The sequence below is a fragment of the Colossoma macropomum genome, unplaced genomic scaffold (assembly GCF_904425465.1).
Source record: "Colossoma macropomum unplaced genomic scaffold, Colossoma_macropomum, whole genome shotgun sequence".
NCBI lineage: Eukaryota > Metazoa > Chordata > Actinopteri > Characiformes > Serrasalmidae > Colossoma > Colossoma macropomum.
In genome coordinates, this window is record NW_023496051.1 from 2080026 (window position 1) to 2094526 (window position 14501).

Below are 14501 nucleotides of genomic sequence, written 5' to 3' on the forward strand. Positions count from 1 at the left end.
GAAAGCAGGGACGCCGAACGAAGGAGTGAATACAAGTGATAGACAGTTACAGTAGTGCTGCGTATTCTGCCTCTAAAGCCTGCCTCCAGTTTCCACAGCCCAGCTGCTCTCTGGGGTTTCACACAAACCTGAGAACAATAGGTGCTGTGATTAAGTATGCTGCATGACCTCAGCGCTGTTATAGTGGCAGCTGCAGCCGTTAGCCGGCACTTTACATATCCGAAAAAAAGCCCTGTGTCACTTTGAAGTTCATTTCCAGTGCTGGTGAAGTTTTTAAGAAGGTATGAAATCAAACCAAATTTCGTGAAACATTTAAAGGAATACTCCAGCCCAAAGGAACACAGGATCTGGTGATTCAAAACATACTTACAATAGAAGCCACATGGCAGATGCTGATGTGTTGAAATTACTGTATTTGGTAATCAGTTGTCTGAAAACTCACAGCTTTTTTTAGCCTAATCATTTAACCTGCTGCATGTGCAGCAAACATGCAGCAGGTTAAATGATGAGGCTGAAAAAAGCTGTGAGTTTTCATTTAGCTCTTTTAAACCAAGCATCTCTCCGGTGATCCATTCAGAGAAATTGACGACGGCAAAGTCTTTTAAATCTGCCGCCAGAGGAGTTACAGCATGTGCATGTCCAAGTTGCCCATAGTAAAGCGTATATAGAATCACTCCTTTCTATATGCTACAGTGTTTCTATCACTGTAATAAAGATGCATAAGGCTACCTTTATTCCTAGATGTGCAGGTGCATGCTCATTCAGAACGCAGTTCAAAACATTAAGTGCATATTATTGATTTCTTTAATCCAAGTAAGGATAAAATGCTGATGTGTGAATTATATTCCTATTTATGTGGTTTTTTTTGCATAACAAGCTGAAATAAAGAACTTCGGTTCTCTGTAAAACAAACTGAATAAAAAAACTACAATTTTTGGCTTTTGGTCATTCTACAGAAACGTCCATTTTTGTGTCCATAGCATTTACAGATATATTACACTTAAACGTGTTAGGGTTACAATTTATTTATATTTTAAAATAAAACAAGTTATTTTAACAATTACACCTTCTTGAGCCTCAATTTAGCAATATTGGCTTTTAAATCAATTATATAGAATTCAAAGCACCACAGAAGAGCTCATCCTCACAGTCATGTGTAAAGGGTGAGACCATATTTTGAGGTAAAAAACGTTTTTCTGCAATTTTAACTACAATAATCTATACATGACGATGAAATATATGAATTAAATGACATGAAGAAAACAAATGACAGATAAATATTATAAAATATATAATGAAAGTTGTCCCCAGGAGTCGTATCACTGGTGTTACTGCGTAACAAAAAATCTCTTATTTTGAAATAAAAATCACACTGATGACATCACTTGACTTCCTTTTACCTGTTTTCTGAGGATCTATAAAGAAAAGCTCATGGTGAGTCCACTGTGTCTTTCAGTTATCAGAGATTTTCTCATTTAGCTCATGATTTCATATGAAGCTTTTAGCTGAAGTCACTGGTGTGACCGACTTTATTCTGAGGTAAATGTGAAAAAATAGAATACAAATGGATTAAATTACATATTTTAGTGGATAATCCATGATTGACAACATGTGGTTTGATGCTCTGTAGCAGCCATTTAGTAAAAAGCATTTTTCATTAAAAATGTCTCTGGTGTTACCTTTCTTATGTGTAACACCACTGAGGATCAGTAACACCAGTGACACCTATGGAGAGATAGGTAAGTGGACGTTTCTGTAGAATGACCCTTTCTTAGATCACATTTTGTGCATATCAAATAAAAGCACAGAGATTTTTTGCGCCTTAAAGAATGAAAGAGCAAAAGGAGCAAACAGGGGTCACAGGTGAGGCGCACAACCCTGACAATCACTAAAGTGAACGGGCCATTTCCTTTCCGCCCACCCACACAGACAAACACCTGGCCAATCTCACTCACCTTCAAGTTGTAAACCTTCTTCTCACAAATGGTGCACTGGTGGGGTAGGTGTGATGGTGTCGCCCCGTGGTAATCGTTGAGCTGGTGGGCTTGTAGTGTCATGCCCTTCCCCTCCTCACCTTTCTGCTGCTGCTGGTATCCTACAAACCCTGGCTGCCCCCCAGTAAAGTTGAAACCCAGGCCACCAGCTGGGCTAAACCTGGGCTCACCAGTGGGTTCCTCAGGGTTGTACAGTTCTGCTCGTGGACCAACAAAGCCCTGAGGAGCCGGGCCCCAGGTACTGGTCCCAGCCCCAGTACCCATGTCCAGTTTACCTGAGAGGGGGAAGCTTGTTGGGTTTTTCCACTGCTCTTTTTGGCCAGAGTCCTGGATCAGCTCGCCACTGCCTCCCATAAACACCCCTTGCTGACCCTCGGAAGGGTAGCAGTCTCTTTGGTAGTTGTTCTGGGTACTGTTCTTGGCCTGCACACCGGGGCCTCCATACTGTCCTGCGTCGGCCGCCTTACTGGGACCTACTCCAGTAAACCCAAACTGCACGCGCCGATCCGTATCCGTCTGAAACATTCCAGCTTTTTTCCCATATTCGCCTTGCTGATTGGTGTTCTGGTTTGAGCTCCCTGCTCCATAGTGGTTTAGTCTGATCCCAGCATGGTTCTGTGAGAACCCGCCCCCAGCCAGCGTGCCCAGGGCGGTGGAGGGAGGGGGGAAGGTGATGGGTGCAGGAGGGAACCCTCTTCCATGAGCCTGGCCAATGCTGGAGCCCCTGAGCTGATTGAAGAGAGGCTGGGACATGGCCACATTGGAGAGGACCTGGTTGAGGACAGTAGCGGCAGCAGCAGTGCTGCTGGTCTGGGCGAGTTTGAGACGGTGTAGGGTGAGCTGAGCCTGAAGCTGGGCCAGCTGTATGCTCGCTGGGCTCAGCAACAGGTTCTGACCCGCCCCTCCGAGGGCTCCTCCCACAGGAACAGCCTTCTTATCAAGCTTATCTCCTGAACCAGAGCTGCAAGGAAACAAAGGGCTGAAAGTCAATCAAATGTATCAGGAAGCAAAGGTGCATTAATGAAGATTTGACTGAGTTCACTACAGTTGGTATCTAGAGCTGAACTCATTCCATATTAAATGTTTGAGATGAACTCCTCACAATTCATGCATCTGTAAAAACAAAAAAAAAACACATTTATACATATTTTATACACCGATCAGGCATAACATTCTGACCACCTCCTTGTTTCTACACTCATTGTCCATTTTATCAGCTCCACTTACTATATAGGTGCTCTTTGTAGTTCTACAGTTACAGACTGTAGTCCATTTGTTTCTCTGCATACTTTGTTAGCCCCCTTTTACCTTGTTCTTCAGTGGTCAGGACCCCCACGGACCCTCACAGAGCAGGTACTATTAGGGTGGTGGATCATTCTCAGCACTGCAGTAACACTGACGGATCAGACAGCGCAGTGCTGCTGGAGTTTTTAAACACCTCAGTGTCACTGCTGGACTGAGCGTAGAAACAAGGAGGTAGTCATAATGTTATGCCTGATTGGTGTATATTTGATAAGGCCTGTAAGGCTTTTGAAAGCTGCTTTACAAACTAACACAAAAACTACCCTGAAAAACTGTGACTGGAGGGTCATTTTGGTGACAGGAAATCTGTTACGCCATGAAGAGACCCAACATTCACAGAAGAAACCATACAAACATGAAAATAACAAGATGCATGACCCTGCTCCAAACTAGAGGTGCAACGATTAATCGGCTTAGTCGACTAAATATACGACCAAATTAGTTTTTTAACAGCCGATTAGTTGGTGACGTCATCACACGTGCTTCTCGCACTAACTAGGAATGTTTTGACATTATCGCTTACTGGAGAGTTAACAAAAGCGCGATGGCTCCCTCATCAACAAAATCCTCACAAGTGTGAAAAGGTTGTCTGTTGTGCTATTGGTAAAGCCGACCTGAGCTGGCATGATGTACATCCTCCATGTTGGAGCACCTGAAGAGAAAACAGGACTCACTGGATGAAGAAGGCTCATCTCAGTAAGTTAGCTCTGCTAGCGAGCTAGATAGCTAATGTTCATGTTTACAGCCGTCTTACTTCATGTTATGAGCTGAGCTGTAACATCAGTTTTGAAACTGCATGTTCTCTGGAATTGTTCATGTAGTTGGAAAGGAGAAGCAAGTAACTGTTATTCACAACGACCCTGTTCAAATTCCAGATAACGTTTACAGTTTTAAATACTGCATCGCTGTCTTAACGTTAAGCCGTTCAAATTTGGCATTTAACGTTTGCAAACAGTTTTCTTTTAGCCTTGAGTTCTCCGCTAACGTTTGCGAACACTCGCAGTTTCAGGAGGCAGTTCTCCGCGAACACACAGGGGAGCTGGACGAAGGGTTACTGTCGGAATGAGAATTGTTCAAATTTAACTGTTCACAGAGAACAAGTTTGCGAGAACCGTTCGCCACGTTCCCATCCGCTCTGTCAGAGCGTGTCTCCTCTGCAGCGGTGAAGGCTCAGAGGAGATCAGGCCTCTCACAAGAGAAGCTGACTTTCCTCCGTTTCACTAAAGACCTGTGAAAGTATAATTTAATTGCACCAGAGTGCAGATAGACAGCAGAATCCCCAAAGCACAGACGGCACTGCTTAAATTTAAAAATTAAATTTGGATCGATTTGTTTATTTACTTGATTACAGGGAAAGTGATTTACTTTTGTTACATTTTATATTTTAGTATCAAATTAGTCGTTTGTTGCAGCCCTATTCCAAATGATAGTAAACAAGAGCAAGCTGGGAAAAAGCAAACCATTACCAAAAACTAACAGACTGAGGTCTGGAATAAAATATAAAGGTAGCTTAAAGAGGATAAGGCATCAGTTCATCTGAAAATGAACCTGACACTAATGCCGGCCTTACACCAAACGACTTTTCAAGCGATTTCACTGTTGCAGACAAATATTCAATGTCGGAATAAAATCATGAGAGTCTTGTTAGAGTCGTGTCGCGCTCGCGTCATCTCGATCAGTGTGAGGTGGTCAGGACAGCCGTCTTAAGTCAGTCTTTTTCTCGTCTTGACGCTGCGACAAAATCAACCGTGTTTAATATTATCGTACGTTTTGAGACTTGGCCCAATAGTGAAATGACAGGGGCGCGCAAAAGAAAGAGAAAGAAAGAGAGAGAGAGAGAGAGAGAGAGAGAAATGCATGCGTGAGAGCCTGAAATCTCTGTAAAAACAGCAAATCTGCTCCGCTTTAATACAATAATCATATTAACTTAAAACGTAAACTGACTGTTTTAATATTTCAGACTCACTGAGTGTAACACTGATGTGTAACACTGTATCAGTAACACTGATTCTCTTTTTTCTGTTAGTGGTTTCTTATTTTGTTTTTTTTGTTTCTTATGGTTTAGTTCATGACAACCAATCAACAATGCTGAATCGCTGCATGTTGTGTTGATGTGTAAATCTTTATATCAAATTTAAAGTAACAGCACATTTTACAGGCTCAGTAAAAAGATTCTGGGCGATGATCTGCCAGAATATACAGTTCTACAGTGAACTGAGCTGAGCCTCAGATCTTTACATGCTCAGCCAGTGTATCTTCCCATCTGTACCACTACAGAGTGGAAGGAAAAGTGTTTTTCTGCTTATAAATCTCCGCCAGGTGCATGATGGGGAATAATCTCAAAAATTTAGTTGCAGTTTTGTAAACAGTGACACTGTAAGATTCCTAGTCTTTGCAAAATCATAGTCTGTGACTAAAAACCGTGACACTGTCTTTAGATGTGAGAGGGTGTCAGACTTCAGTCTTTCCAAAGTCATTTCAAAGTCTTCTAGTGTATGGTAAACACAAGTCAGACTGTTCGATGGGATATATTGGAGGACATAGCCTCAGAGAATCTAATCCAAAAGCATGATCTTGGTGGGGATGAGAGTACGGCCGCTCTGGCCTGTGTCCCCATTTGCCAGTACCGTCTGTTCCTCTCCTACTGATTAATGCGTTCACATGCTAGCTAAATTTACCACACGCTACTATCAATCAAAGCATGCACAGAACCCCGATGCTGTCCTCCCTTCACATCACACGTACACTCTGCTAGCCCAACACCATATAACATTTGGATACAGAAAAAATGTTTTCTATTCACCAAACGGGGGAACATATGAGCCAGTTTAAAGGTTTAATCTCTCACAGTGTCAGGGGGATTGGTGAACTTTTTCAGCTTATCCAATCAGATTTTGGCTACTGGATTTGATCAGTCTCCTTAAATAGTGAATGACACAGCAAGATTTTCAGACTGGCTTGAACCCAGCAGAAAAGACCTGCTATCTGGTTCCAGTGTTCATGCGGTACCATCAGGGACCAGAATTTGAGCCCGCTTGTTTTTTTCAAATGTGAATTTGTGCATGCAATTTGTGCAACCGAATCTTCGAGGAGGATTAACGCCTCGGCGCTATGGTGTCGGAGACGTCTGGGGTTAGGATACGGACTTACAGGACCATTTCCAGATCGTAAAGTTTACACAGTGAGAGCAGCGCTAAGCAAGCTCTCGTTGTTTGGTCCAGAGGGTGAAACTGTAGAGTGACTCCCCTTTATTTTTTCTGGACAACAAAGGTTTCAAAGATTGAGGGCAGAGGGCTTTAAATGGATAATGCTGAAAAATTTTAGTCACCCTGAAGGCAATCCGTGCGTATCCTGAGTGATAGCGGATACAGCGCTGCTCGGAGGCCATCACGATGCATGAGGCGCAAGCATGTGAAACGACACGCCTGGAATTTATACTGGGTTGCACTAATTGTAATCAATCAGTGACACCGCACTGCAGGACCGGTCTGCACAGAGATTTACAGACAGCTAGATTTCACATAGGATTATTTCAAAATATCATAAACCTCATCTGACCTCGACGAGTAAACGCATGACAGTCTCGGTCCGATGCGTCATATACGCAGTAATAAAAGCAGTAAGAGATGACAATCATATATGTATGTTTCCACTACTGACTAAATCTAGTCCTATCAAATGTCATCTATATACCTTTTACTAATTGTTAGGGATTTGAGAATGAGAAGAGCATGCAAAGGTCTAATGCCTTCTTAAGAGCAATGTGCTCATATCAAATTCAGCATGCACTTCCCTACAGTAGGGGATTTAAGCAAGAAAATGACACGCAGCAACTCTAAAGCCAGTCTTGGAGTGAGACGCAGCATTCAAAATGTAATTTTACGGCTAAAGCATGCTTGGAAGACCGAGCAGCTGTTCTGCTCTAGGATACCAGATTCAGAAAGAGACCTAGAACTGACAACCAAAAAATCCCACTTTCCAGCTTGCATGCATTAAAACACAATACACATGCCCCTTGTCCCAAAGTTCACCTTTTTTGTGTACGTGAGTGTGTTCATGTTCAAGCGTGTCCCATTTCTTAAACATGCAAAAGCATAGTGCGCCATGCACCCTGTCCTCGCCCCCCCGCCAAATACATCAAAGCAGTACAGGGGCTACGGGACAGTATAAATATCCCACAGCTAAACACAGTGGTGATGTTCTAAATCACTGTTTTGAAAATAAGAAGATTCTTATGCTCGTGGGTATATTTCGGTTTTTCCATCTGAATTTACATGGCCAAATCGTAAGGCAAATTATTCAGGAACTGCATGAAATAAATGTAATTTTTGTTTTTTGAGCTCCCCTCAAATTAACAGAACATGTGTTTTATGATCACACATGTTGCTATATGCTTACAATCTACTGCTGAAAGCCAAAAATCTTAGATGCTCTTTGCATTTTTTTATAAAAATAATTTTTACAGAGCAGATCACTGAAGAGACGCCATCTGAGATCCAGTTTGTAGCTCAGATTTGTGGAAAAATGGGTCAAATTTCTGTAGAAAAAAAAAAAAAAACTGAGTTCAGCTTCTTTTATGATAAACTTTTAAAATTACATGACCCATCTATTTGACTGGAAAGAAGACAGTTACAGCTCTCATATGACACCCACCTTTTAAATGTAGCTTATGAAATATGAAAATTATGAAGTAAAGAATATGACGAAGTGCATTTTGGAACCAAGGAGTTAAAACGGTTCAAATCATCACAATGTCTGAAACTGCATTCAGTGTCTGAAATCGTATAAAGATACATTACATAGATACACGCTTTAATGAGTGCTTGTATGCTTTTATCCAATTTGGAAATATGTTACATAATTCTGTAGTTCAGCAAAACCACAAAACGCACGAACAAGCATTTGGCCCTTAGTATTAGTGACGTTCCTGTTCCTTTGCCCAAAGGCCTGAACTCTGCACCTACTACAAAGCATAGGAGGATGCAGGTTTGTTGCATTGGTAAACATAAAAGTAATACAAAATTATGTGACATAGGTAAACAAAAATATATATATTAGATAACAAATAAAGTAAATACAATAGCAGAACCTAACCAATCTATCAGTTAGCCCAGAAGTACAACCGTTACAACAGTTTTATCGTCAAAATTCAAACTTGCAAATTTATGTCACAAACACATCAACACACTCTTATATTTTCATGATAGACTATACATATCAGATTTTTTATAAGTTGGAACAGGTAAAAAAAAAAAGAAAAAAGAATCAGTAGTGGCACGTATATAAAATACTATCAAAAACACTATCTGCTCTGAGAAGTGTACTGTGACTTAATTTATCACAAGAACGCTTATAAAAATGTTCATACTGTTACCCCTAAGTGAAACCTTAATAGGTGGTGCCAGTTAAGAGTTGCACAATGAATCGAAAGTTACTTTTTTGGTATTGCAACGCGACAAACAAGTGAATACTTATTTATATGTGCTAACACTAACAATCTGACATCGTATTATGTCTACATTTTCAAAAATAAAGCTGCTAACAAGGTTCTTTGGAGCAAGTCACAGAAGAAGCACCCTGAGTTCCCTAAAAACTTTTGAGTCTGTGAAGACCATTGTCAAAGCTTAAGGAACCTCCACATATTGCAAAGGTTCTATACCAATTAAAGTTTTTTCTTGGATCCGAATATCCCAGCCAAGAACCATTTAGGAACCTTCATTTTTATATTCTACAGGCAATCAAATTGTCTTATGCATTTGAAGCAAATGAACACAATGGTTTATGGTCGTATGCAAAATTGTTGGCTTGTTCTAAGTTAAGCTATCCTCTACAGAGAACACACCTCTGCACGTCAATGCAGTTACTGTTTATGTGCTGAACATTTAATACACAAAAAAAGGTTGTGCAGAAGTTATGGCACATTTTATATTACAGGGTGATTCAAAAAGATTCGTCCGCTTTCAAAGCGCCATGTTTTTACAACCGTGAGGCGTCTAGGAACCAATCACATACCAATTGAAAGAGGGGGTCATAGAGTTTCTGACTATCACCGGAAGATGGTTCCCTTCAGTCTGAGAGGAGATGAGACCCCTGAGCAGAAAGCGTTTTGCGTTCTCCGAAATCTCACTGAAAGAACCATGAGTGCAGTGACACCCGACATGCTCAATCCAGTATGGGATGAATTTTACTATGGCGTTGATGTTGTCTGTACAGCTGGAGGAGGTTCATATTGAGCACTTATAAAATTACATATTAAACCTTATGCTCATTTAAACCATTTACAGTTCAGTGCATTGATCTGTAATGATTTACAAGTGAAATAAATCACCTTGTATATATATATATATATATATATATATATTTTCCTTTTCTCCAATATGTTAAACCCTAATAAAGAGTAACTGTGCAGACGTTTGTTCTCTGTAGAGGATGCGTTGAACTTATTTTCACTTAGAAAATCAACAAAGCATGTTATTTGACCAGGGGCACCCACACTTTTGCAATCAACTGTATGCCATTTTAAGCACTGCCTGCCAACTGGTCAGAGTAGCGCATGAGTTTATATATTCTGGAAATGACTTTGGTAAATTATCTTTATGCTGTGGGATAAGTATAATTAGTGCAAAATAATCAGTGAAAATGGCTGCTTTATCTTTGATTAATATATGTTTTTTTGTATTTTCAGCTACATTTATGAGATTGTGAATACTGAATCCAGACTAAAAGACCAATTCTTGACAAGTAAGACCAATTCAACCTCCATTTAACCAAAGTCTGCCCAGAAAAAAACAGCTTGAGACGCTAAACAGATGCTTCCGTGTGTCCATGTTGGAGCAGCAGTATAGTATTGCACTTCGCATGACCTTACACAGATGTATGTGTGAATCATGGGACGGAGCCAAAAAGTTTGATTTATATCTTGGGCGTACCGAGGACTGGAATTTGAACCATATTTGGCTGCAAACTCACATAATTGTGGATATTTCGATATTTCGAACATAGAAGTGAACATATGTAACAATCCTTTATTTTGTTCTATTAAATAAAAATAAAGTTCCAGAAAAACCTGTAACTACCCAAGCACTTCTGTGAATGACTGGAAATGTCACAGTTTTTTTGGGCAGAATCTGATACTTCAAATTCCTTAGGTAATCAATAAGTATGAATAGCTTAAATGTTGCTCTGCTATTTCTAAAAAAAAGAAATCCTTATAAACCCACTGCACTTGTTTTAGCTGCGGTGGAGAAGATTACTGCTATAGCATCGTACGGATAAGACTAACAACAACAGTCCGACTAAAAACAGATAATTCTTGTTATGATGTCTAGTTGGAGACTTATGCGCAGTGACAGTCAAAAGCCTTGTATAGTGAAAAGACAGCAGCAACAGATGCATAACAGAAGGCCTGACCAATACAGTCGGCTGACTGATATAGTTTTGAGGATTTATCAGCATTCAAAATCCCACCAATAAGTACCAGTAATCTTTGTAAGCTTTGAACTTATTCGTTTTAGAATATCGTGAACGCACATCTCTGAACTGCTAGTCTCTGAGTATTTGAATGGTTTCAGGCACATCACTGATGCAGACCTACAGGCTGAACTGTTGAATCTGAACACGAAATGCCATCATTGTTAAAATACAGTGGCGAATTGCTGACAAGCAGAATGAAAAATATACAACTCTGCATGTCATTATTATAAGATATGATGTCGTAATTATGAAAAAACATCTCATAATTACAAGAAAGTATAAAGAGAACGTCTTACTTATGAAACAGAACATCTCGGGATTACGAGAAAATTCTCATTATTACGAGAAAGTGTGTCATAAAAACGACTGTGGCATGTGCCTGCCCCCTGGCCCCGATGACGGCCGCGAGAGCCAGCAGGAAGGCGGGGCCCGAACTCCGAGCGAGGACGAAGCCCCGCGAGGACGGCGCAGGGAGAACCGCGAGTGAGTTCTGGCCCCACCTTCCTACCGGCTCTTGCGGCCGTCATCGGGGCCTGGGGGGTGGGCGCATGTCAGAACGACGTCATAATTATGGGAAAGAACATAAGACAATTATGAGAAAATTTCTCATTATTACAAGATGTCAAATATCTCATTTTTGTGAAATAAGTTAATTCCATAACACCTGTTGGCCACCAAATAGGCAAGATGCTCTTTTGACTTGACTCTATAGTTTAGTGAATTAATCAAATTCTACTTTATGCTTGGCTTAAGCCCATTTCACTCCAGGAGCGGTAATTTTCTCGTAATATGAGATCTCATAATTTTCTTCCTCATAACAACGACACTTCCTCATGATTACAAGATGTTTTAATTATGCCATAATTACAACATACCATCTCGTAATGATGACCGGCTGACTGTCAAAACAAAAACAACAACAGATTTTTATTTCTGCTTGACAGCAATACGCAACCATATTAAAGTAACAAAAACATGTAAAAATGCTTCAAATCCGTATCTCCAGTATTAGTATTAAAAAAAGTTATAATACAAAAAACTGAACTGATAATAAATAAGAATAACAAGAGCTTAATAACAGAAACTAAAATAACTACTATTTATCATTATTTACACTTTTTGAGTAACAGCTTTGCTGTTTAAGAAGAATCAGTTGGAGCAGCAGTATACTCCTCATGACCTTACACAGATGTATGTGTGAATCACGGGACGGAGCCAACAAGTTTGATTTATATCTTGGGTGTCCCAAGGATTGGAATTTGAACCATATTTGGCTGCAAACTCACATAATTTCGATATGTACTATGGAACACAGAAGTGAAAATATGTAACAATCCTTTATTTTGTTCCATGAAATAAAGAACAGAAAAACCTGTAACTACCCAAGCGCTTCTGGAAATTTCAAACTGGCCAGTGAAGCACTGTTAAACTAGAACTTCACTTTTTCAAAACTTGTGTCATAAAAAATGATATCACCCAATTTTATTAGTAATCTGAATTTTTCAGCTCAGTATCTGTGACACAATTTTCATATGAGTCGGGCCTTAGTGTAGCACTAATTCATTAAACTAACTTCTGCTGAACAAAAAACACTGCTGTCCAAAACAAACGTATCTCCATTTTTGTTGATTTTTATTTTTCTTAATCATTTGAACACATTAGTTGTCTTCTATACTCATGATCAATGGACAAACAGAAATGCATGTTTATTTTGGAAAGTGAGGAAAAGCACATTGTCACTGTGAAAACAAAAACATCAGCTTTTCAGGAAAAGGAAATAACTGACTTAATTTAATATAACAAGATCCATGCAATTCTGGGACATTTCTACTGGTCCATTCCTCACAAAATTTGAATGTAAATAGTAGCTGTTACTTTCAAATCGCAAAAAAAATAAATAAAAAAACAACTCAATATAAGGATTTGTTCCTATGGTAACCATAACCAACCCTAACCCTGCCCATTCGTACATAGTGTAGCTCAACATATAACATTTCAGCTTGGCCATTCTATATATTGCAATCTTATAAAAAAAAAAAGGGTATGATTATGCATGTTCAACACGCAGCCTGACCCACTAACAAGCCTAAAATACCACTGTGACACACAGCACAGCCCAGATCGGAGTTCAGCACACTAATATGGTCTCTGCGCGGCCTGCACAGCTCTCTTTCAAACCCTCAGACTGCAGGAACAGACTTAGAGGATCCAGGTGTCAAATCTCTCCAACCAGTTATTTCCAGCGGTCATCGGACGAGAGACGTGTTAGGCCTAATTATGCGCAGTTACATTCATGCGTGGCTGTAAACTGGACAAAGGCCCCTTTGTGTATTTTTAGGAAAATCCACGGATGAAAGAGAAACAGAGTAAGTGTCGCACCCCCCCACGACCTTGTGGTTTAGAGAGGAGATTCAACCATTTGCGCCTGGAGAGCAACTGTCATTGTTCAAGCTCCAGCCGTTGGCAGCTAATAGCTGAAAATGATTCTCACATTGTGCAACACTCCCATCTAGATTGTCTTACTAATAATTCCTCTGACGCTCAAGCTACTAACAGGCCGACTCTTAATATAATCAAATAATCATCCAAAGAGCAATTTTTAACTTCCAATATTTTCTCAGGACATCATGTTACCGACAGGCTAACATTTTAATAAAATCCAGTAATTTCCATATCCTGACTTTGTAGCTTTCTTATATCTTACTGGGCTGGTTGTCCAGAAATAGATCAAGCTAAATTAGCCACACTAAGTTAAGCCCTCATTTAAAATCTGGAATATATTTATGGAAAGGCATTATATATAGATATGAGAACTCTTGCAGACAACATTTACATGAGTAAATTAAATTATCCTTGTGTTAGACAGCAAGAGACTGGCATGCACTCAAGCAACTATTTAATGCTGATCGTATTTATAGCAGTGCTATGTGGAACTGGCATGTCTGCAGAACAGTCCTATTCAGCCACCACTGAAAATACTGATATTTACAGTGAAGTCTTTGCTGTTTTTGCATGGCTTTATCATAAACAAGCACTGATGTCAGATTTATCGGCTTCAAGGCAGTGGCTTTGTCAGTGGTCAGGCAGGTGGCACATTATGAATTTAATAAAATGGCTTGTTTTTACTTTTCCCATGGCCAAAACTGCCTTTTTTTATTTTTAATAACCACAAAACGTATGTTTAGTTGTGACATCCTTTAATATAGAGAAGATCATCACTGCCTACAATTTCTTACTTTGTTCGCTAACATGAAATATGTCCATAATGCCTAAATACAATCTGGAAAAAACATATTAGTCATTAAAATAATAATCTTGAAAATTTTGAGCTTCCAAAATATAGTATTTACAGTAATAGTATTTTTGTGATACTCAAACTGAATTGAAATGCACAACATACAATGCTGTAAACAATTAGCTACTGAAACAATGTTTGGTTAACAAACAGAGAAATGAGCCTTTCACCATGGAACAATGGACATGGGGTATATTAGAAACATCCGGTCTCAGACATTCAGTGGGGGAATCAATAATGTAAGTGGACGACCGTGTCTCTCACTGGCCCCCTCATATCTATCATCAGGCTTCTTGCACCATGCTCTTCTTCCGTGTTTGGGCTCGGCACAAAACGGCAATTAGGCTCACGTTTCAGCAGCGTTCAGCCCCGATCTGACCACATCTCACACCCACAGATTCATTCATGCTTGATTTTCTTTCTGCACAATGAACGAA

General features: G+C 39.9%; 1 protein-coding gene across 1 annotated transcript in view; it reads right to left on the minus strand.

The window, feature by feature from the left end:
• rbm20 (RNA binding motif protein 20) overlaps nucleotides 1-14501 on the minus strand; it is a 90091-nt gene that overhangs the window by 34533 nt on the left and 41057 nt on the right. Inside the window, exon 2 of the mRNA XM_036565171.1 lies at nucleotides 1956-2955. Coding sequence (XP_036421064.1) covers nucleotides 1956-2955 — 1000 coding nt within the window. The remainder of the gene's footprint in view (nucleotides 1-1955; nucleotides 2956-14501) is intronic.